Raw genomic sequence first — 24,782 nt, 5'->3', positions numbered from 1 at the left:
CAGCAAAGTGCATTCACTGAGGTGGCTCAGCGATGAGCTCTGGGTGTTGCAGTGGCCAAAAGGACAAAGGGACACAGAAATTTCTGAGCCCCACGCCCTGGGGGCTGAGCCTGCCCCAGCAGCGCAGGGAAGCAGCTCTTGAATTCCCTCCCTGAGCTGGAGGAACAGGATCAGGCATGGACAAAGGGATCAGGATTTGATTGATCCTTCTGGGGCAGATCTGTGCAGCCCTCGGGAGCTACAGGGAGCAGAGAGGCTCACACAGCTCCTTGTTCCCAGAGCCAAACTCTGTGTGCTGCGAGGAACATCTCACTTCTCTCCTTTTATTCTCTCTGTCTGATTTTGAAGAAGCTTTCCTGAGAGCCTAAATGGTCACACACTTCTCAGAGCAGGCAGCAAAGCTTAAAGGACCAAAGTTCTGTGCCTGCTTGTGCAATGACAAACTCGCAGCAGCTTCTTCCAAAATTGGAGTGTCTTTAAAAACATTTATAGCACTAGAAAAAAAAGGATTCTGGATGTTAGATCCCAGTGATGAGTCTTACCCTCTTGCCTAAAATATCCTCCTTTTAAAGAGGCACCTTTCAACAATTGCTGTCAGAGCAGCAATGAGCACAGTGCCACCCCAGAGCTGCTGCAGCACCAGCCACACTCTGTGCCACACTCCTCCTACTCAAACCTCACAGGCTGCTGGTACTCAAGATAGAACTTGAGGAGAAGGAAAGGAAAAGAAAGGAGCTGGTTCTGTTGAAAATATATTATGCAAACCTATTATTGTAAAGAAAAGCAACAAGAGGTAGTACTTTTAAAAAATAGGATCATTATTAAAATACTAATTGTGTTCTCTATTACTTTCTACTTCAATATAAAAGCATCACTAGGGGAAAAAAAAAGGTAAAAATAATGGTTTGCTCAACTATGTGCAAGTCATGTATGGATAAATTACTGCACTGACAGGATATCAATATATTCTGAAACAAAGAATTTTTTAACTGCATAAAGGATTATTACTAAATTTATGCAATAAATTAATAAAACCCCAGATCTTCTTATTAAACCTCATCAAGCAGAGTATTTGTCAAACTGGCTGCAACACCTAAACTTTCTAAGAATTTATATAAAATAGATGGAAAATCTGCTGCTAAGGGAAGACAACTGCTTCATTAGAAATTCTCTGTATATTCCAACAATTTGAAATGAAATCATCAAAATATAATCAAGGAAAATTTCATTATCACAAACACCATAAATGTCAAAATATCACAGTTCATGGAAGCAACCTTGCAAAGCTGCCTACCTAAATCAATTCCAAACCTGCACCAGTGCACACAGACCCACACTGCTACTGACATTTAGCACAGAAAAAAAATGCTTTTGATCTGACACTTTAAAGAAAAAAGATTTAATTACACCTTCTGCAGATGAAGCCTGAAATGTCTTATTAATCTCTGGTGACTGACTCAGGTTGAGCTTGATACTCTCTTAAATAGTGAACAAATTACTTAATTTGCTTTAGTATTTTGTATGATCAAAACCTGAACACAGTATTTGACAGATAGAGATCAGATTAAATTACAGTATCATCACAAATTGACACTAAAAATAATGAAATAAAATTTCAGGGTTGGCATTTGGGAGTTTTTCCCACTGTGTTTTATGGGAGGAGGATGGGGCCCCAAATAAGTTAGCATCAGTATTAGGATGGCAATATATAATGGGATAGATAACACCAGAAAAAGGATACTTTGGTCCTTCATGTTTTCATTTAATCACTTTTCCAAATGCAAAATTAATGATTTTGCATTATGACTTGGTTATGAACAAAAAGATCTCAAAAGGAAAAGTGAGCAAAACCAATGTTTTCTACGTATAACCCTCTTGGTAATTACTTAATTCTCACTTTTAAAAATGCAGAGGTCAGATTACCCAAACTATGCAATCAGTTCTACTGGAGCTGCTCTGGAATGATGATCCCTCATTTTATTTTTTGTCAGGAAGTCACTGAGGGGATTTGTGTTTGCACAGTGGTGTATGCCCAGGACTGCCCAATGCACACTCCCCTCACAAATCCCTCTTCCTCAGCTTCTTTGGACTAAGTAGTTCAAGTTGTCTGGTTCTGATGGCTGATCTGATGCTGCTGGGGAGTCTTAGGATGTCATATGCATGAAATTACAGATTATGGACACTGGAAAGTGCAGGCCAGCAATGAAAAATAAAAACACTCTGTTCACAAAAAGCAAATTGTACAATAATGCCAAGGTGAAGATAAATCTAGAAACAAAGAACATGAACTCCTGATACAAGAGGAGGTTTTCCTACTGAAGGTGAAAGTGTTCATCACTGGGCAAGCATTTTGGGTTTGACATCTTAGGGTGCATCTAATTTTTTATCCTCTTTGGCATTTCCCTCTGATAATACAGCAGCTTAGTTTATTTTACTAATACCAATTTTAATGAAGCTAATGTAGTGATACACCACAAAAGAAAACATTATTCATATTCATTTATAAAGGAAATGCTCATCTGGGAGACAAAGTTAGTTAATGGTTACATGTGTCCATCTAGCATGATGCAATGCTCAGATCTGGGAAACTGAGATAAAGATAAGACAAACTTCAGCAACAATAACAGACAGACTGACAAAAACTGAGTGTCTGCTTCCTACAGATAAGGGAAAACCAGACAGTGCCCAAGCTCCAGCCTGATTTGCAGCACCAGAGACATCTCGTGCACACACACACACATAAGAGGGTGGCACGTTTTGATTTTGTACTTGTAGGGAAGTATTAGAATAGACTTGGGACTCTGGGGGACAGGCTGAGCAGAGGGATGGTATCTGCTGACAATAAGGTAAACAAAATTACCTGGTCAGATAATCTATCTCCAGCCTCCTCTTTCCCCTCATTTTCAACCAATGCTGCTTGGTCCCAAACACTTTGGGACTGGCTGGTCATTGCTGGGATTCTTTTGTCCCCCAAAAACTGGGACTGTGTGATTCCTAAGGTGGCAGCTGTGCTTCTGTCTGCTACAGGTCTGGCAATGGTCACAGCTGGAATAAATGGATAATTTCTGCTTTCCCTGCTTGGCTGACAGACACCCTGCAGCGAGGGGAACCAGCACAGACATCCCTCATGGCTCTGCCTGTTCTGTCAGACATGGACCAGTCACACCCACAGCATCAAAGCACTTCACAACCATGTCAATGTGAGCCAATCTTTAAATACTTCAAATAGGCAGTAATATGATTTTTCTTTTTTACTACTGAAGTTCAACACAACAGTTTTCTTCCTCAAACAATCCCAATACTCAAAAAAAAAAAAAATATAACCAATGATCAACCTAAATTTCTGACTCACTAATGAAAATGTTTGCAACCTGCTACCAATTTTGGTCAAGTACTATTGCTGCTTATGAAAAATTCAGCACATTTCCTAAACAGGAACTCCTTGTTACACAAATGTTTGCAACAAATGTTAAAAATAAATATCCTGACTATAAAGAACTTCAGCGTCAAACTGTGAACAGTGTGAAACAGATTGGATCATGCCTTGGAAGCAAACTCTGTGCTTAAACAAAAAATAAACATGGTGAAAACCAGTGATGTTAGTAAATGGTGCTGGTCAAAAGCTTCTTTTTTACATATTGTGCCAAAGGGTCCAAGAGTATGTCAGAACAAATGACACATGATGATAATGTCCTCATCACCATAATTGAAGAAGGAAGCATCTGAATGACAAACACATATGATGACAATAGCATTTATAGCAAAACATTCAGGTTGCCAAAACATCTCCAGAAATGTGTGCTGTGAGTCCATGTGCATAAACACACACAATTTGTTCAGATAATAGTTACTGCAATTCAGATGTGAGCAAGAAATCTTCATTGTCTTATCAGTGCTCTCTATATTCCCTGTTCAACATGAATCAAATGCCCATAGACATTAATTTATTAAAATTTTAAGTCAATGTGAGAAGCCTCTGAAACTATTTTTATAAGTGCCTCTTCCACTGTAAAAGATGTATTTAAGTTCTAAAGTCACAATTAATATTTTGTTATTATATGTTAACTAATAAAAATTATTTCTGGCTCCAAATTAGATATTACAACACTGCAGAGATTTGATATTGCACTAAGAATGCACATTAATGGAAGCAAAGCTGTATGAGAACACAGTTTGCTGACCTACCATTAAGCCTAAAGAGAGGTGTTTGCAAAAGTTTACTAAACATATCAACAGTATCCAAAAATATAAATTACTAGCACCAACATCCAAATTCTAACATATGATAGAGATGCACAAAGTTGTACTCAAACTAAATTGGACTGCTCTTGCTCAAAGTTGAATCCTGAATCTCTTACAGGAGGCAGACGGGGGCTTTATTCCACTCCTCCACACAAGCACAAGATCAAGATTTGAGGCAGATGGGTTTTCCTGGGGGGCTCAGGAGGAACACATAAATGCTGTTCCTTTAAGCCCTATTTCAGCAGAGGGTTTTTTATGTCAAGAATAAAATCAGTCCTATAAAGATGGCATTAATAATTTACATAAAAGATGAGGAAAGGGAACTCTCCATTATTTTCTCAACATTTTGGCAGCACGTGAATGGTAAAAGAAACTTATATAAAAAATGTGAATTAAAACCTTCACAATCACTACTGCAGCAATGTGATCATGCTTCCAAGTCATTCAGTGTTGGTCATCCAAATGGCTTCTGAGCTGACAAATAAGATCATTTCTATACAGTCAGGCCAGATTGAAACTTGTATGTTATTTCCTTTTAACAACTTATTTATTCAGATTTTATTTCCAATTCATTTCTAAGTTATATACCCCCTCTCCCAGACTGCACTGACCACACTTTGTGTCTGTCAATCATTACTCTGCATTTTTAATTGAAAAAGAACCATTTCTATGACCACACAAGATCTTGCATGACATGTGAAAGTTTCTGAAAACAAAAGGCCACAGACCCCAGGAGTAATTATATAGGTTTTAGTAGTGATATTAATTTTTTTATTGCTATACCACATGTATATTTACTTATATATACTTGCCTCTAATAATTTCTAAAAATAAAATGAACATGAAAACCAATTAGGTTCAAAAAAGAAGGAGGTTGAAGAAAGGGATATTAAATGAAAGACTAAATTTAAAAGATAATCACAGATAACATTTTATTTCCAAAATATATGTTACTCTGAGGTGGTTGATTTCTTGAGTTGGTCACTGATCCAGTCCTTGGGAATGCTGAGCAATCCTGTAAATTGCTTAATACATTAAAGACTGAATTCCACAGGCACCAAAAATATTCAAACTACAGTAATTCCCTGGATCACATGAGAATGGGAGGCCACTGGATCAGAAGAATCAGCCTCAGGGAAGCATATATATTCTTGTAAAAGGTTGGAAAAATCTAACTAAATAAAAGAGATGACATTTATTTTCCAGTATTTAATAGTGAAATCAAGGCAGTGTGTAACCTAGACAGTCCAATCCATTCTCCTGTAAAAACTGGGTCAGATGCAAACTTGTTGAGGGCTAGAAGAGCTCACTGGCCCTTGCACAGGACCTGAGCATCCCCAGGTGCACTGTCAGGATGAAGCTGAGCTGTTTCCACAGCACAGGAACTGAGGACGTGAAATATTCACACTCACATCTCCCTTGCACTGCTCAATCTAGATGGTTCTGCCCCTACAATTAGAGCTGTGACAAGATCTGGTTTTCTGTCAATGCTGGTGATTTACCCTGCTCCAAATCAGCCCTCAAACAAGGCTGAGCTTCCTCAGCTCAAGAAGTTTCTATAGCAGGAATTTTCACAGGTGCTGTTTCTTTATTTCCAAAATCCCATAGGAAACAAAGTCTCATTAGCATTTCAACAGAGATGTAGCTTTCCCAGGATCACTGCCAGCCTTAGATAACAAATACAGGTGGAATGGCACAATTCAGACTGCTGAAAAAATACTGAGGAAAATATTCTGAAATACTGGATTTGGATGACAGAAATTTACACTCAACTACTCAAGTAGGAATAGTTCAGTAGAATCAAAACAATGAAAGTAAAAATCTAAGAAATTTCCCTGGAAACTCTGCAACATTAAATGCTTCATGTTGAAAATGGGAAATCAAGGCCAGAAATATATAGAAACCATAATACAGTCTTGACTTGCACAAACAAAGCACAGAAAAGTGGCAAGACCAGGAACAGACAATGCTTAGTACACAGAGAGTCTGCTGTGCAAAAGTAAAAGAAATCAAAGATGAGCATTTTTTCTCTTGTGAGAATAACATGAAAACTAAGAAATGGCAGTGCTGGTTGTTGACTGTGGTGTGCACTTATCTTGGACATTATTACTTGGGCTCCAGAATATTTCCAAGACAGCTGTGGGAGTTGCTAAATCCCAGTGTTCTTCACAGCTGACAGCTCAGTGAGAGTTACAAGGAGTGCTGCCCAATTAACACTGCTGAATACAGACACATCTGCTTTGGCCATGGAAGCACCTCTGAGCTACCCCTCAACCTCCTCACAGTCAAATACCTTCTGCAGTTATGAGGGAAAGCTGTTCTAAATGATTGGTGGTTTTACTCTCCTCAAACACTGTGCTCACCTACACCAGTACTACTGTGAAACGGAAATCGTGGGTAAATTGCAAATATTTGAGCTCTAAGTCTAAATACAAAACTTTTCTGGGGAAATAAAAACCCTAAGGTAAACAAAACAGAGGGGAAAAAACAATCAAAATAAATCAGATGCAGCTTTTACAAATGAACTCCATGAAGAATAATTATTCTTAAAGAAAAGTCTCAAAGGGACACTGCAGTTCTGGGCTGACTGACCCTCCCTGTCAGCTCAGGTTCCTTCAGTTCACAGGAAGATCCATCCCCACAGAACTGAGAAAAATCAGTCTTAAATGTAAAGGTCAGGATAAAGTTATCCTGCTCCCATGTTCTCTCATCACTCTTCCATTTTCTTTCCAAAAGTCAGTCAGTCATGAGATTCTCACAGTTTAACACAAGACCAGGAAGCAACTTCAAGGTGAATCTGTTGCCCAAACACCTATAATGTGCAATGGTCATCAGACAAAATTCTGGTAAAAGAGTTTTCCAAGTACTTTAAGAGTAATTCAAACTTCCAAGCATTTACTGCAGGATATGAAAAGCAAAAGGACTGGGGAAAATTAAACATTCTATTTTCCACAGCATGGAAAGCCTGACTTTCTATGTGCAACCTCATGAGATATGAACGGCCTCCAAACCCAAACCTCTCACAGAAAAATAAATCATCATTTGTTAAACCAAGCCACTGAAAACTTACAGAATCTTGAATTATTTTGGTCACATTAACTACAAAAAGCAATGGGCTTCAAGTTAGATAGAAACATAAGCTTAAATCTCTTTTTCTAAATATTTTCTGTGCATATATAGAAAAACAATTTTTATTGTCTCACTGTGCTGTGTGCAACTATACAAGTACATAAATAAATAACAGCAGCTTATACAAACATCTGTATCAGTGTTTTGGTCTTTGATTCCAGGCTTAAACATACTTTTAAAAAAAGGACTTTTTTGGGATTAAGTTTACATTTTCTGTATTTCTTGATGACAGCAATTACTATTTAGTGCATGAACAGTTGCTACTTACATTAACTTCTGTTATAGCAATATCAACGACGCTACCAACAACAATTAAGGCATCAAAAGTGTTCCATGCATCAGTGAAATAGTGCTGTTAGGACAAGCATTCAGCAGAAAGAGCAAGAGAAAAACACAAACAGAAAAAGAGAAGAAAAGGACAGTGTTATAACACAGAAACACTCTAGGCTTCTCTGATGTACCACTATACAATCTAAACTTTCCCTTTCATAGCTAAAAAAGATTGGTAGAAGAAAAAGGCTATTTATTTCCCATATCAACATAATTGACCTATGACTGGTCTGTACTCAAAACTTTAGAAACATCAGATCAAAATCTGTGACTTGTCCAGATGATGGAAATAGTGGGGAGACAGAGAAAGAGAAGTAGGGACTGGGGAAAGTAAGCTGGGATATACTCACATCAGCTTCACTGAGAACGACGTCTACTATGCTGCCAATAACGATGAGGGAGTCAAACGTATTCCAGGCATCACTAAAATAGCCCTGAACAGAGCAGGCAGGGTGCAAACGTTTGTGATTACACATGAAATGTCAAATATTTGCATACTTCTGTTTAGTTTTGCATAAACAGAAATTAGTTAAACAAAACCTGTGGTCTAATGAGAAAACAAAACAAAAACCAAACAATATTGCCTACTGAAGGAAAAGCAACATAGATGTGCATGTGTGTGTATATATATAAATATATATATACATGTACAGACACACACACAGACACACACACACACTCTACACATGCAGAACACATCATCAGGTAAGCACGATGTTGGCAAGCAAGCCATCATCCAAAATTGGCTTTGGGCTTCTAGCAAGGCTGAAAAATTCTAACATAAATACCCTAACAAGGACAACAAGGCCCCTTTCATTATATTTCTGCAAGATCAAGCCAATTTAAACCTCCTTATCATCAAGGATTTTGTGATAGTCTTATCTAAGTGGTTGGTAAAAATATTCAAAGGGTCACGTCTCATCACTGGCTAAGCATGCACAGTTATTAATGTGAAACTGTGCATAAAGATTAGAGAACTGACTTAATCTTCTATTCATAAACTAGGTCTAATATAGGAACTCATTCCACATTTGCAGTCAGAGGGTGATTCTGTAGCCAGTGAAGTCAGCAACCTGAACAATTTCTTAATGCTTTTGGTTGGTGCGGCCAGTCCAGTGTCTGAAAACTCATTTTCAATCAATTGCTTCACCACTCTTCTGATGTTGTATGCCTTTAAATATATTCCCCACATGTGTGGTCCTGGGACATGGCTGCAAAGGGATATAAAGGTCTAAAATGCAATTAGCTGACTGTGGGCATAAAACAGCATATTTGAGCAGAGGTTCTTCAGAAGAATCCTCCAGGTAGGTTCCAGTGTGGAACAAATCAAAATGTATTACAATTGTTAAGATAAATATGGAGACCAGAGGTTTCTGCAGCATGTGGTTTTTTCTTACTTATTATAGAAATCCAGAACTGCAAAAGTTATTGAACTTGTCCTTTACCTCATTCAAATGTATTAAAGTATCAGTCTACCGTGACTAAGGAATGCGCATTACATGAGAAAAGCTGGAATGTACATTTTGTACATGTACATTTCTTGGTAATTAATTTCCAAATACTAAATTTTCAGCCACTATTGAAGCTCTAAAATAATACATTTAGCAAGAATTTTAAAATTACATATGTGCTAATCTAACCTTTTATCTAGTCACTTTTTATTACACTGTTTGCTCTAAGATAATGTTTTAGCTGAGTAGTTTAAGTTATTACATGAGTTGTTAGCAGAGTAAAGAAAAATCGGTTCCAAAATCAATTTTAGAATTGGAATGATATTTTTCTCAAGGTTTTGAACTGTTAGAATTTATAGTAATTTCACAGTTTAAAGTAATGCACCTGAGTGCATTAATATTTGCAAAAAGGATTCTTTTGAGTGGAAATTTCCTCTTGGAGACTATGAGAGAGCTGCTTCAGTAGACAACAGCTCCACATTCTTGGAGAGGAAGCAGGGTCAGGAAAGGCTCATTATGTTTCTAATTCTACTCTTTTAAAACTCAAATTTCTGCCACCATTCCTTTGTCTAAGGAAGGGGCTGAAAGAGGAAAACAGATCAGAGTATTATCTCCACAACTCTCTGCACTTCTCTGGTTCTTTGGGATCAACCACCAATTCCAGTTTTGGGGCAAAAGCCAGTGCTCTTGGATTTGGCCTCCTGAAGAAATGCCTCCACTCCAAAGAGCTCTTGCACAATTCCCTGCTGCTCCCTCCTTACTCCTCCTGCTCATGGGAACAAGAAATTCCCAAAGCTTTGCTGAGAATCACACTGAACCATCCCAGCAATATTGAATTTTATAATCCTAATGAGATTAGCAGCTGCCAACCAATGAAAGGGAGCTGCTCTCCTCATGTTCTTCCTGATCATTTGCATTCCTTATTTCTAAGTACCTTCCTTGATTTTAGAATAGCAGTATTTTTATCTACAGATAAACAAAATAAGAGACTATTGGCAAACAGCAAACACATAATCAGCACAATCCTGAGCTGTGCTATCCATCTTCCTCTACAAATGGAACCAAAAAAGGTTCTCCAAATAAAGGATAATTTCAGCTATAGAAAAAGTTATTTCACTAGACATGCTACAAGATAAAGCACTGAAATAAAAAAGTCACATTTTGATTCAATACAGCTAAAACACTTCACAGCTAAAATAATTTACACATTTATTTCTTAATTTTGTGAAACCTTTTCCATCAGTATAGACAAATATTGTTCAAACTAATATGTAAAGCAAAAGCATACAAATAAACAAAAAACTAAGAGAAAATAAAGATGGTTTTGGAAAAGGGAGGAATGGACAAGTCACAGCAAATAAACATCATGCAAATAAGTTGTTTTCACCACTGCAAGGACCCAAGATCAATTCACTTACTAGCCATCTTTCCTTTTTTCTTACAAAAATCTGATGTAAAACGACATGGAAAATCATTACAAGTTTAAGCAACAACTGGCTACCAGGAGGCTGTACATACGGTCTGTGTGGATGGATTATTTTTGATTCCAAAGCTGTATTTTGTTTTGAATGGCACTGAACCATGCTGAGTAACAGATTTTAGCAAATGTGAGGAAAAAGACCTGTTCTTTTAGCTTATATTATGAAAAATTTGCTCATTGACAAATGCTGAAGGACAAAATCACAAATCCTGGGGAATAGGTAGGCATAGAGAATTAGCAACAAAATATGTTTCCAGACATCTACCACATAAATATTTTAGTTCTTTTAGTACTCTCTTGGAAAATTTAGGGCCTCATTCTGCAAAGCCTTGTGTGATCCAATCTTCCAGTCAAGTGTGCCAGACACTCAGCATCACCTTTGCTATTGAGCACTTCTCCAGGTTTTATGCATTTCAGAGCTGCAAGGCAGCCTGCAGTGCCTTGGTTTTACACAACACAATATCATAGGAAGAGCATCAATAATTTATAGTAGCCTTAAGTTTATATGACCAGCAAAACCAAAAGATCACCGTTTTCACAGGCCTTTTGTCTGCATATTAAGGGGACACTGTCAAGCAGATGAGATAAAAGTTAACAGGTTTTTATCTATTCTTATTTTTACAGAGTTAAATGGAGTTTTTATCTGATGCTTTGAACATCTCTGAAATAACTTTTTAAAGGCACAAAATTAATAAATAAAACTTTATTCTGGTCAGACTGACCTAAGAAACCCACCCACCAGTGACACAGACATAGAAAAAATTTATCAGTCTTTCCTCATGGATCCTGAAGCAAAGCATTAAGTTTGGTATCAGATTGTTCCTACTATTATTAAACTTTAATATGAGTTAAAGCAATTAATTGCTGTTTTAAACATGCATCTATTTTGAAATTTAGATTAAAGACATTAAAATGCTGCTTAAGGCTGCTACCTGATTTTTGATTATTAATGAACTATGTAATATGTGTTGCCAATAGGTTTTGTTGAAGAGTATCTGATAATTTTAAAGGTTACAAGCTCCAAAGAATAACAGGAACAACCTTAAATATACTTTACTCCTTCCTGCTCATTAGTCTCTTCCAAAAGTCTGATTATCATCATGGTCTTTAAAACTTGTCCTGCTAATTAAAAAGTTTAAGGTGTTCTGCACCTATGGGGGACCGAAATTCAGGAAAGGAGACCTTGCCACTGGCAGTGTCTGCCTTTCAAACTCTCAGGGTTCAGATCCAGGGATGTCTCACAGGGAAAGCATCCAGTCAGATAGAAAGCATGTTGCAACAGAATTAAAGCTCAAATTGTACAGAGTCTTAGAGACCAGTTTTAACACATTGCATTTGCTAACAAGTAGGAAGCCCACAGTACAAATGGAGCACTGTGATTTGTACACTCATGATCAGACCACTGTGTTTGGCATTAGCTGCTATTTCTGACTACAGTCACAAGTGCATGGAGAACCATACAAGGATTCACAATCTTCTTTCAAAAAGCAGATGATAAAATGCAGCAAAGTCCTCTGTGCAAAACAAGGATATAGAACAGGAAATACAGATCAGGAAACACAACCAGCATACTCATGACACTGTGGTCCACACAGCTGAGCTATCTCCTCTGGGGCCTCAAATGGTGCTATTTTTTATGTGAAACCCTTAGCATTTAAATAAGATAGCTGACACAAAAATACAAATAAGTTCATTAGAAGAGTACAATGGACTGGACAGTGCAGAGCGAGACCACGGGAGAGCGGGCAAACATTCACCCCGAACTCCACAGTTCACATCTCAACACCCGATCTCTAGAGATGGATCACTGCTTCACCTCTGCAGGCAAATTAAGCTGGCTTTAAACCAAGCAGCTCAGGCTGCACAGCCTATCTCAGTACTAATACAAGCTGAATAAATAGTTTTGCAAGTCAGCTGCTGCAGCCTGAGCTGCGGGCGGCCGTGCTGGGAGCGCAGAACTGCCTGGCTCAGAGCAGGGATGGGCTGCACAGAGCCAGGGCTGCTGCACCCCAGCACAGGGCACAGCTCTGCCAGCCCCTGGGCACGGATCCTGGCTGCCTGAAAACGAGGGCAATGGGAAAGGAAAAGTACCAGCCTTGGGTGGTGAGAGCAGTAAATCTCAAATGGCTCATCTGGCTTTTCTCAAATTCCAAGTGTAGCAAGTGAGCACGTTTTTACTCATTTACATAGCCCAGAGTAAACATTAATTTCATTGTACTAAAAACAAATTTAGTCTGTTTGTTCATCATTAACTTCTGCACTTCATTAATGCAGTATTAGAACTGAAAAAAGAGGCTGCATTAGCTGTCACAGGACAGTTTTATCTTTTTTTCGATTATAGTTACCAGTTTCTCTTGCAAATCTATTTTAAAAATGTGCCTGCATCATTCATATTGACAGTGTCCCTTTAAAATAAGGAACCAACCGCTCAGTGTGGGCCCTTCTACCAAATATTATGTATATATAACTGAAAACATAAAAATCTAAAAAGGATATTGCATATGTAAATTATTTATGTGTATGTTTGTAATACTTGGCTGTATTTTATAAAGTAAAGAAATTATTTTACATTTTAGAATGGGAAATTATATTGGATACAGGTCTTTACTGGAGATTAAATTAGTGTCAAGTAATGAATGTAGTACCCAGAACAGGAGATGTGGTAATGCTTCTAACAGGAAATTATTTATCTGATTTAGAAAGGGACATTTTTATTACGTCAAAATATTCCAGATCTCATCAACCACTTCGTTAGATTTTTTTCTGATATCTGCATTTCATTTCCTGGAGTTACATTTCTATTATAATTTCTCTGATAGATAAAGGTGGGAAATGTTATTTCTTTTTGTTATTTGAGTAATATACAAGTGTGAAACTCATCATACTTAATTCCTGTGGTGATGACCTAATTAAAGCATATCTTAAACTTACCTTGGGTTTGAATGCAATCAGTTTCAAAACCATTTCAACAGTGAACACTCCTGTGAAAACCATATTCATAATGTCCATGGCATCATTAAATAGCTTAGACTGTCCATAGTGCTGTGAATGAAAAATAAAACACTTACAAAAGTAAAGGCTTTAAAATGTGAACTTAAAGCAAGGCAGCCTAAGACAAAGTTGACAAAAAATCAGCCTAGAAAAACATTTTCTAGTAAAATTTGTGAAGCAGATTTATATACATGAAAGATTAGCTGAGTATCCCTGGTCAAGCATGGAATTGTTCAAATTCATTCTGTTTAGGCACAGAGCAGAACAAAACTGTCATTCCTCAACATCCTAAGGGAATCTCCAGAGAAAACTTGTTCCCTCAAAATAGAAGTATTAGATAACAACATTTGCCCAAGTTTTATATGCAAGGTTTTAAAATTACACAGGCTTGTGTCACACCTGCTTAGAGAGCCTGAAGCATGGTAGTCACAAAATAACACAGTGTGTAGGAGGTATATTTTTAAGAGGACAGTCTATGCAACTATACTGAAAAAAGCAGAATGATTTTGTAAACTGAATTCAAACCATGTTTTTTCTTACTAAAATCTGAAATACTAGAGAAAGAAAGAGACAACTAGAACATGTCACAGAAAACTACTGTAATCAGAAGTTCTTTAAAATTCTACTTCATAAAAAAATACAGGTTGCCATAATTTAAAGGCATTATACTTCCCATACCCTTCCCCTCAATTTATGCCAACAGCTTCAAGAAAGTTTCTGCTTTACCTGCATAGCCAAGCAAAGGGTGTTCAGCATGATGAGGACAAACATGATGTATTCAAATCCAGTAGAATTCACCACATACCAGAACTTGTACTGGTAAGGATTTTTTGGGATATATCTGCGGAGAGGACGAGCCTTCAGGGCATACTCTACACACTGCCTCTGGAAAGCAAATACAGCAAAAACTGTCAGACTAAAACCCAGCAGATCATCAACTGGGAACACAATCATTAAGTGAAAATTGTTAAATGTAACTGTCAAAACCAGCCTGTCTACTTGATTTAGGGCCTTTTATTATTAAGCAGAAGGGGCTCACCACTCCTTACTTGATTATTTACAACTCTGTCTAACCATATCCACTACTCAGCCACATGCAAAAATCAAATAATGCTCATGGAAATTCTGGAGGGTTTTGCCTTTATGCACTAATATATTATGGTATGTATGGATATAGTACATAGCAAGACTATTAAGTCCTCTCTAAACCATGTTTTGTCTTTACTCCCTTGTCAACCACCAATGCACCTAGCATAAATTCCTAGAATCAGCAAAATAAATACTTAGGAGGTGTTATTTCTAATAGCCCAGTTAAATTGCCCAGTAAAATAACATGTGTAGGAACATCATGGATTCATCTCATAATCTACTAGTGCCCAGAATCTTCAGGGCTGAGCCTCCTACTCGTCTCTGAAGGATTTCTTACAGTGCTGTCTAATGGGGCACATGGTGCAGAAAGAATCCTGGCTACATCTCATGCTTGGCTTTCTTTAAATGAAGTCAGCCAAAAATACCAAAAAAATTATGTGTTTCTCCGTCAAAGGATTAAACAGTAAATGGAGACAGATTTTAGCAATTTTAATCTGAACATCCCCAGTGAATTTCTAAATAAATGGGGGTGAGAAGTGGAATATATTGAAAACTTGAACTTTGGACACTTTCAGACTATTTGGAACACAAAACCATTTTACAGTTCTTAGTGTAAAGCCTATCTCTGCCTCAGGATAACCTGGCTGTATTCTTATTAATGTGACACCAAAATGCAAGATGCTAGGAAGACAATAAGCTTAGTGGACACCTTTCACAACAAAAACACTCATGGGTTGGGCTCACAGAAAGGTACAACAGCCTGAATAGTCAGTTAAATAAACATCCAGATAGTAAAAAAATTAATAAATACTAAGCTATGTGTTTGGTGCCCTCTTCTGCCCCAAAGCAGAAAGGATGCTCCTCATGCATAAACAAAAAAGGCTACTTTCAAAACTTGAGAATTCATTATTTATTTTAACCTGATTTTTGTCCAGCTCACAGTTCTTGTACTCTTGTTCTCCCTGTTCTTGGAATGTAACAATCACAAAACCAACAAATATGTTCATCATAAAGAAAGCAATAATGATGATATAGATGATGAAAAAGATGGAGATCTCCACTCTATAGTTGTATACAGGTCCTACATTCTCGCCATTTGAATCAATGGCTTTGTAGAGCAGCCTGAAAAAAAAAAAAATTTATCTTTATTACCAATGAAATCAAAATAGCAAAGTATTCAGACTGAGAGGACAGGTTTCAGCAATGGTCTGATGTTCACTGATATCTTCTTCTATTTACTGATAGTGCTTGCAAGAATACAGAAACCAGAAGAATCACAACACACTTTGTTGTATTCCTTTTTTTTTCTGAAAGAATTAAGTTAATGACCCAACTTTTGTATTTTTCATTTATTTATTTATTACCTCAAGTAAAATTTTCTCATTTAGGGATATAGTGAGTAGAAATTAGCTCTTTCTAGATTTTTCTATGAGTGTACTGCTGTCTAATTTTTTAGTAAAAGTTTACTTGAAGGCCTAAAACTTTCAAATTAGCCTGATTTAAGGCTGATAGGCATCTAGAATTGTTACTTCCATTAGAGCTGAGGAAAAGTTCCTTATAGCAAATGTAGCAAGACTGGGAACCAAACAATACCAAAATATTCACCTTTTCTTATTTTTCCTGAAATATGGGATAAGTGCCCAGATTCAGGATGATAGGTTTCTTTATTTCCTCCCTTTTTACACCACCACTTAAAACTGCTTTATTGCCCAAAACTGTCTGTTAAATGACAGTGAATTGCTCTGGAAAATGCGACTCTGGAAATAACACTGTGCAAACACAGAGAACCCACTCACGCTGGCCAGCCCTCAAAGGTGGACACTGTGAACAGGGCCATCATAGCAGACAGGACATTGTCAAAGTTGAAATCACTGTTTTGCCAGACCCTCTCTTTGACCATGGGACTATCGACATCTCCGTCCTTATAGACGATGTAAATCCCTCTGTGGGAAAGAAACTGGCATTAGTGAAATGCTGAACTGGCCTCAGGGTAACTCAATGCTCCATTCAAAGCTGTTTCCTCCCTTGCCTCCTCATGTTGGCTTTATTTCCTTGCTAACCTGTGTTTTCTGGTGGGATTAAGATGACAATTCCAATTCACACTACTCTAAACAGCCTGACCCATGCACAATGCCTGCCCATGCACAGTTTAAGTAATTCAGAACAAAATGTGGCACATTCTTAGAGCAAAGCTGTCCTCACCGGCATTCCTCGGGGTTCTGTTTGGCCTCATCAGTGCACTTGTAGAATTTTCCCTACACATAAAAACAGAAAAAGCAATGACAAAATGCAGAATATGCAAAATAAAAGCTTTTTACTATGATTGGTTCAGGATGGAGCCAGCCCAGTCCCAGCAACAAACCACCAAGAATTCAATTCAGCTTTTCTGTTCTTTATGGACTGTAAATTCTCAGTGTCTTACCTTAAACAGCTGCACCCCAATACAAGCAAACATGAACTGCAGCAGAGTTGTAACAATCATGATATTACCAATAGTTCTAATAGCCACAAAGACACATTGAACAACGTGCTGGAAAGAAAGAACAAAATATGTTTCGATGCAATTTGTCACAGACCATATATCATAAAAGTCATTTCTGCATTCTTTTTTAAAATTACTATTTTTCTGTTGCCAGCATAATACCTAACACTGTAATTTGACAGGTTTTCTAAATTTGTCTGTAAGTTTGTTGACACAGACCCATCAACATCAACTGACTAGAAATTACATAGGCATTATGGATAAAGAACTGAAATGCACTGGTGGGTTGGCTTATCACAGTCCAAATGAGCTCAGTGGCAGCTCCTGCACGCACAGACTGCTGTAACTGTGGGCACAGCCTGGGCTGGCCAACACCAGACATGTTCAACAATCAATAACTGATTTCTGTCCTTGCTCTGTGAACTTCTGCAGGCAATTTCTCTTGAGCAAGAATTATTAACCTGAGGCAGGACTGAAGGGTCAGGCCAACAGAAATATAACTTAAAAAATAAAAATAAGCACCTTAAGTCCTTTTGCTCTGTTTATTGCCCTTAGAGGCCTCAAGACTCTTAAAACTCTGAGAATCTTCACGACTGAGATAGCACTTGATCTAGAAGAAAAAAAATTATACTGTTACTGTTAAGGTAACAGATTTTATTACAGAATAACAACATGCTTGCAAATACTTGAAATGTGAAATTTGAAAAAAAACCTTCCAACTAGAACTATAAGATACGTATACAATGTTTTTCTTTATTCTTTATTGATTCTTTATTATTAGAAAAGAGTACTGACCTCATAAATACCATAAGAATCATTTTGATTTCTGGAGCAAATTTGGAATTAACAGCTTAGAAGCTCATCTAAGACCATAATGGAGCAAAATAGTCCCCACAGTATTTTCCAGTGTTGACAAGCTCTTTTGAAGACACTGAGTAAATCCTGTAAATCAATGAATCCTTCAATTTCCAACTAACCTCAGATGAAAAGATCTCAAATGACTTTGATTCTCTCTAAGTAGCTAGGACTGCATAGGAGGAAATAAGAGTGCAGAGTGTTCTAAAGAACAGCCTGTGAAACTGAAAGTTTGTGCAGTGGGAGGTCTGGTACCAGCAGGGCCCAGAGTGGGGAGCAGCTGCCTGACACCCTCCCCTGCTCTTTAGTCACTAATGCTTTCACAGATTATTATTAATATGGAAAAAACACCCAATGAATCAAGAAGCACATTTAGATTCTTTTACTGTGTTTAGTCTGACCAAACAAATAAAAAAACCCTCTCCACTACCACTTACAAACTGATTAAAGTACAACTTCTCCCCCCTCAAACACGGTCTAGTTCCATATCCCTACAGGTCAACATTGAAAGACCAAGCCCATAAAATCAGATTGCAGGTGTGACAATGGCTCAAAGGAAGGGATTTAAACCTCCTGCAGCTCCAGGAAATCCCTGCTGTACCAATACCAGTGTCATGGGGCTCCTCCTTGCTCTCCTGGTAATTGTGGGAAGTAGTAATTTGTTTCCAGCCCATATTAGTGATGAATTACAACACCCTCCATGGAAAGCACTCCCTGTTGCCAGCCCATCCCTGAGCACTGGCACTGCACACCCACACACCGTGGGGGAACAAAAGGAGCTGGAACACTGATTTCAGTCTGAAACCCCAGAGCAAAAATAAACCATTCACAGTGTGCGTGTAGTACTTACTGAATCCCAAATGATACCAGAGAAACGCCCACAACCAGCAAATCCAGCAAATTAAAATAATTCCTGCAGAAGGACCCTTTATGAAGGAATGCTCCAAAAGCTGTCATCTAAAAATAGAATTGTTACACACTTAGTCTATATTTCAATTTATTCAAATTCACATTTAGGCTGTTTACAAGACACTTGCCTGGAGTGTGAATGCATACAATACTATCTCACTTTCTAAAATCCTTTGAGATATAAAACAAGTCCTCCACATACATTAAATCTTTCATTTAAATCAGAAAAATTCTTCTCAAGCAACATCAATAAATATGCTAATTGTTTCTGATATCAACAAATGTTTTATTTTGTGTAAGAACAGATGAGGCTGAGATCATTACCCTGAATTAATTTGGCCTTTGTTAGAAAAAATTGCTACAAAAAATCATTTGAGATTTCCATGTTTACTAAACTGTAAGGTCAAAATTCTTACTCCTAATTATTCATACTATCTTAAGAACTGAAAAGGAGCTGAAAATGTACTGCCAACACCTGAGAGCCAAAACTGGTCCAGAAGCAGGACAAGGCTGTCCTAAGGCAGCACTACAAGGCTATTTAGCTTTGGCTTATGGCAGACATGAGTGGCTGTCTTGGAATAACCTGGAACAACCAACAGATGTTTTGTGTTCTGTGTAATCAGAGGTCCCTAAATTTTGCTGTTCTGTGGGGAATATCAAACATTGCTCTCCCTTTTGGGCTTTCTCTAAATTTTTTGTTTTCTGTCCTTTTATTTAAATTGAGAAAGCTTACAAAGTGGATCTTGTATGCATCATTTGCAGGTTTCATTAGGAGCCAGTGAAGGAGGCTCTATTCATTATGGCTGCAGCCAGCACCTGGGCAGATGGTTTTTGGTATCATAAAGCTGAATTTGACTCCTAAATCCATCAATTAGACTTCCTACCATAACTGTAAGTAAATACAAGTTTAAAATGGCACAGAGGAATCCAAATAACCATTAGGATACCTCTGGAAAACACCTCATAGTCAGCTCAATCACAAGAATTCTAATTTCTTCAGCCTCAAGATCCTCTCACAGAGCCTGAACACTGAACTATTCCTTGTTTTCCATAGGTAAGAAAATTTGATGCCATCTAGGGAGCATCCCATACTGACTGTGCATTTTACTTTCCCTTTACTTTCTATTCTGCTCCTCGAGGAGTAGGGAATAGATTTTGTTTCGTTTCCCCTCACAGCAGATTACTGCAGATTTCCAGACAGTGCCCAGCGTAGAGCAGAGCTACAGGCAATGGGCATCCCAGTGCACTGCATCCCTGCTCAGTGTCAGACATTTCCAGGCCTTCTGCATGGCAAACCAGCACCACCAGTAAAGGGCTGGGCCTCTGCAAAGGAAATATGTCTTTTTCTGGGAAGCAAAAATTAATTAATTTCCTTATTCTGTTCTTAAGTCCTCTTTTTGGTGATAAAAATATTCCCAAAAGCTAGAAGAGTAAAAATGCTAAAGCTTTAACCTAAGCCATGGGATGAGACGTGTAACATATTTATATTATAAAATTTCCATTAAATTAGCTCGTTTGCTTACAGCTATACAGAGTACATCTAAACTCTGTTGGGAGCTGAACACAAAAATAACCCTGAAAATCAAATTAACATCTATCTACAACTACCCATGTACATTGTATATGATAAGAGCAGAACACAAAGTTTCATGTAACAACTCCCACAAAAATTAGGTGAATAATTGACATTAAAGTGCAGGTGAGGTACATATCTCTCCATCTTCACATGGAGACTCATATTTCAAACACCACAAATCCCAGTGGAAGAATTTGCTACAACTCTCTAGTAAGTTTAAATGGTGTGGAATCAGCGCAGTAGGGGGAGGTAGAAAGCACAGATCCCTAATTTCACCTTTGCTCTGATGTTTTCACCTTTCCCAAGTTGTCTAAACAGCATGATAAACTGAATTTCAATGTCATGCAGAGAGAATTCTCAAATGTTTAAAAATGATGTTGCAGCTTTTCTGTTATTCACATCCTCATTCATACCCTCAACACTGCAATGTGGAAATCCTTGTTTGAGAGCAGCAAGAGCACAGGGAAACTTCTTACATGCTGAGAGTTATTCTGGTTTAATGCTTGCTTTTGTACAAGTTTCTTTACTACAGGTGATAATATTACCTCTGATTATCCTAATTTCAATTTCATATATTTTTTTTTGCCTGGAAATTAAGGAGCACTATTGTTCCTGCAGGTCTAGTTCTGAATTTCCTCCTTGCAGAGCACTCTCCTTCTGCACAGCTCGGACACTGTGGGAAGCACAGCAGAGGACAGGGAGGGCCCCAGGCACAAGCAAGCAAAGCCAGAGGCTGGGACAGGTTAGCAAAGCAGGCAGGGGTCTGTGTCAGCTCCTGACTGTGCACATCTGCATGGTAGAGTTTATTTTCCTTTGCATGTGAGTGCACTACAGAGCTTCTGGGAGAAACCAGAGTCAGAAGCAGCAACATTTTTGGTTGTGATGTAGCTTCTTGTTTCCTTGTAATCTTTAAAATTCCAGATTTCAGTAGCCCAAGCTCTAGAGTTTCCTGCTTCCCTTGGATAACTCATGAATTGCTCAGTGCCAGAATCTCTTGCAGTTTGCAGGAATGTTGCTTTTCTTAACCCATCCACTTATGCCTCTTTATCCTGCCCTTTATAATTCCTCTGCCTCCTAGAAAAACACAAATGAAACTGCAGGAGCTGGAGAACCTGCTGCTCAGAGCATGTGGAAGTTAACTGCCTTTCTTCTGCCACAGTTACAATGCTAAAATATTTTTATGGCTTCCCAAATTCATAGTTGGGAACTAGTCTGATTTAATGCTACAGCTCTTTTCAATGCCTTGCTCTCTCCTTTAGTTTGGCCTTTCTCTAGCAACAAAACCCCTGGATATTTATTTTCGTGTGCTACAAATAAGAATAATCAATTCTATAGCAAGCTTCTCACTGCTGAAAATGTGAAATAAGGGGATAAACATTAAGCCTGGGAGAAAATTCACAAGCATAAAAATAGCCTATTACTTACAGAACAGCTTATCTTGTAAACAGCCCAAATATTGCACCAATTAGTAATAATCAAATTGCATTGTGAAGAGTATGCACAGCAATATGAGCAAAAGCTGGGAGAAGAGATCTTGTTAAGCTTAATCCTCAACCAGAAATGCATAGTTTATGTACAGATTCTTAGTGTGCCAGCAATTTTTAAGTGTATAAATCAGGGTTACTCAACCAAAAACTTGAGGTGAGAATCAGCACAGCATGAAACATTTATGAATCATATGTAAATCTCTGAAAAAACATTTCGCCAATTTCCAGTGAAAAATTTTACTTCCTTGTTCAGCATTCTGTTTCATGTGAATGCAATTTTTGGTTATTTATCTTCTTTACCACAGTAAATCCTGTACATTGAATATCTGAGTAACCCCAATAGATATCCTTAATAATCAGCACACAAACTATACATTAAAATGTCAATTTTTGGCTCATGCATGGGTAATACATTTAAGCAAGCATAATTATGCCTGTCTGTGAATTTAAATGTATGCCCAAAATAAATGCAAAGTATCTTAGTGTATAGATAGATAAATGCAAGATATCTTGCAAGTCCTATTGCAAGAAAATAGTTATCTACTATTTTAGCTCTGTGGATATAGTTCAGCAAAATAAATGAGAAATTACATGCTCCCTCCTTATAAGACTGATTATCTCTTTCAGAAATGCCAGAGCAAGGAGAAGGAAAAGCTCATGCGCAGTGATTGATTTTTCCCTTTTCTAACAACTGTAAGTTTAAAAAGGGTAAAAAATGAATTATTATACTGATGTAATGATAAAAAATCAGCTTCTTCATGCACCCAATGGTAAAAAATAACCAATCAAAACTATGAGGAACTGTCAAATAAAAAAATCCTCTAGTTTAAAAAAGTTCAGCTTTGATAGCTTAGAGAAAAGGCAAAGAACACTTCAAGGGCCTTTTCTTGGCAGGTGACACACAAGGAAAATCCTTTTAAACAAGCTTCCTTTAAAAACCTGTTACCTTCAAAATGATCTCAAATGTAAACATACTAGTGAAGACATAATCTGCATACCCTAGGATCTGGAAGGTAAACAAAAAGTTACAAACATTATTGCTAAAGCTGCTTTTGGGCTAACAAGGATCAGTTAACAATGCATTACCTTTAACAGGATTTCAACAGTAAAGATGGCTGTGAAAGCATAGTCAAAGTAACCAAGTATCTGCAAGGTATAATATGTGCCACAGTAAGAAATCCATCTCTTAATAATTTTCACAATTTAGACCACAAACACAACACCTGAATTAATCTAAGTAGACACATGGAGGATTTAGACAAAGTAGTTTAAAATTCTATCTATTGCGCAACCATTTTTATTTGCTTAAAAATTGAACAGATGCCACTGCGCTCAGGTATTAGATTTTACCCCTCAATAATTGACAGGACCAAATAGGCAAAATTTCTTTCAATTCAGATTTTTCCTCTACCAGCTTTCACAGATACTTTCTTCAGCCTTTAGCAGAGAATCTTAAACAAAGAATAAATATTTATTAATAATGTCTGTGGTTTTTACCAAAGTATTGCATCACAAAATAAAACTTCAGTGGCTGCTTCTAGAGTGCAGATCACCCCACATTCTGCTACATTATATTGCTCTTGTATGGGCTTGTGCAGAGTGTCATAAAGAAAATTAATGAATAATTAATCACTTAAAATCAGCACCACAACCCCTTTTCCTTGAAGTGGAAAGATACAGCAGTGATTTATTTGTAGGAAATCTAAAAAACCCACAAGAGTTGCACAGTGATATGAAGTTTCTAAGAGGATTGTGGCTGTGGGATTGACCTCACTGCACAAGAACGGGTATTTCAGAACCACCCAGAGCTGTGGCCACATCACTAACACCTAAATCAGTGAACTGCAGGAGGCTGGGAGTTTAGTCTCAAGGATCCAGCAATCCACCTAGCCAACAGCTGTGCACAGAAATATCCTTCCTGCAGTTCAGCAGCTAACCAAGTGGGAAGGAGAAATAAAATAAAAAGACAATGCACAAAGAAATTAGTCATAGATCAAATAAGAACAAATAATTTTCCCCCCATATTCCGTAGAATATCCCATCCTGCTGTCCCTTGGTGTGGCTGAAAAAACAGGCAAATGTTAAATCCAGATGACAAAGGTTAATCAGCAACAATGCACTCCAGACTGAAAATAAAATAAAAAATAGTTAAAGGCATTCCAGTTTCTAAATTTTCATTCTGTTGCTGACCTGGCTGATGGAGGGAACATGAACCTTCAAGGCAGTGAAAAGAAAATTATGCAGGCCTGGGGCGTGTGAGAGTACTTACAACAAGAGGGCAACACCTTCCTGAAATCCCTCACATATTTTGTCTGTGTCCCAAACAGAAATAATGCTTTCAGTTACCACACTCTCCACTGACATTTTCCTAATGCTCCTCTAGTTACAAACACAATTATCAGCCCTTGAAGCCATTTCTATAATAACGATTTCAGTATTCTCCACCAGCTCTCTCTTTTTCCTACCAATTAGTGTGATTTATTTATAGGATTACATTGGTCCAGCTTTGTAGATAAGGGAAGTACACTGCTCTGCTGAATAGTGCATGAAGAGTGTCTTTGTGCTTTGGCCTCTTTTTACCTCTGGAGAAAGTTTTAGCTTTTTGGTTTTTACTAAACTTGCTGGAAAGTTTTCAGAGAATGCCAACAACATTTCAGAGGTTGCACCAACATCAGCAAGAAGCAGAGAGATACAACCTCTGCAGCCCCAGCAGGGCCACCTGTCCTGCAGGATGCAGAAGAGTTTCTCTGACTCTGTGCCC

The 24,782-nt window shown here is 37.7% G+C and overlaps 1 protein-coding gene across 1 annotated transcript in view; it reads right to left on the bottom strand.

Moving 5' to 3' along the window:
- The window catches only part of CACNA1D (calcium voltage-gated channel subunit alpha1 D), a 168,920-nt gene that overhangs the window by 33,829 nt on the left and 110,309 nt on the right, over window positions 1-24,782 (bottom strand). The window contains exons 21-32 of the mRNA XM_058812735.1: window positions 23,108-23,167; window positions 18,900-19,006; window positions 17,717-17,804; window positions 17,135-17,242; window positions 16,915-16,967; window positions 16,509-16,655; window positions 15,633-15,834; window positions 14,350-14,508; window positions 13,564-13,674; window positions 10,571-10,600; window positions 8,052-8,135; window positions 7,640-7,723 (exon numbers count right to left, since the gene is read on the bottom strand). Of these exons, the coding sequence (XP_058668718.1) occupies window positions 7,640-7,723; window positions 8,052-8,135; window positions 10,571-10,600; window positions 13,564-13,674; window positions 14,350-14,508; window positions 15,633-15,834; window positions 16,509-16,655; window positions 16,915-16,967; window positions 17,135-17,242; window positions 17,717-17,804; window positions 18,900-19,006; window positions 23,108-23,167 (1,233 nt within the window). The remainder of the gene's footprint in view (window positions 1-7,639; window positions 7,724-8,051; window positions 8,136-10,570; window positions 10,601-13,563; window positions 13,675-14,349; window positions 14,509-15,632; window positions 15,835-16,508; window positions 16,656-16,914; window positions 16,968-17,134; window positions 17,243-17,716; window positions 17,805-18,899; window positions 19,007-23,107; window positions 23,168-24,782) is intronic.

Source organism: Ammospiza caudacuta, chromosome 12, assembly GCF_027887145.1.
Source record: "Ammospiza caudacuta isolate bAmmCau1 chromosome 12, bAmmCau1.pri, whole genome shotgun sequence".
Lineage (NCBI taxonomy): Eukaryota > Metazoa > Chordata > Aves > Passeriformes > Passerellidae > Ammospiza > Ammospiza caudacuta.
Note: the sequence above shows the minus strand (reverse complement) of the source record. Positions and strands in the feature narration are given on the sequence as shown.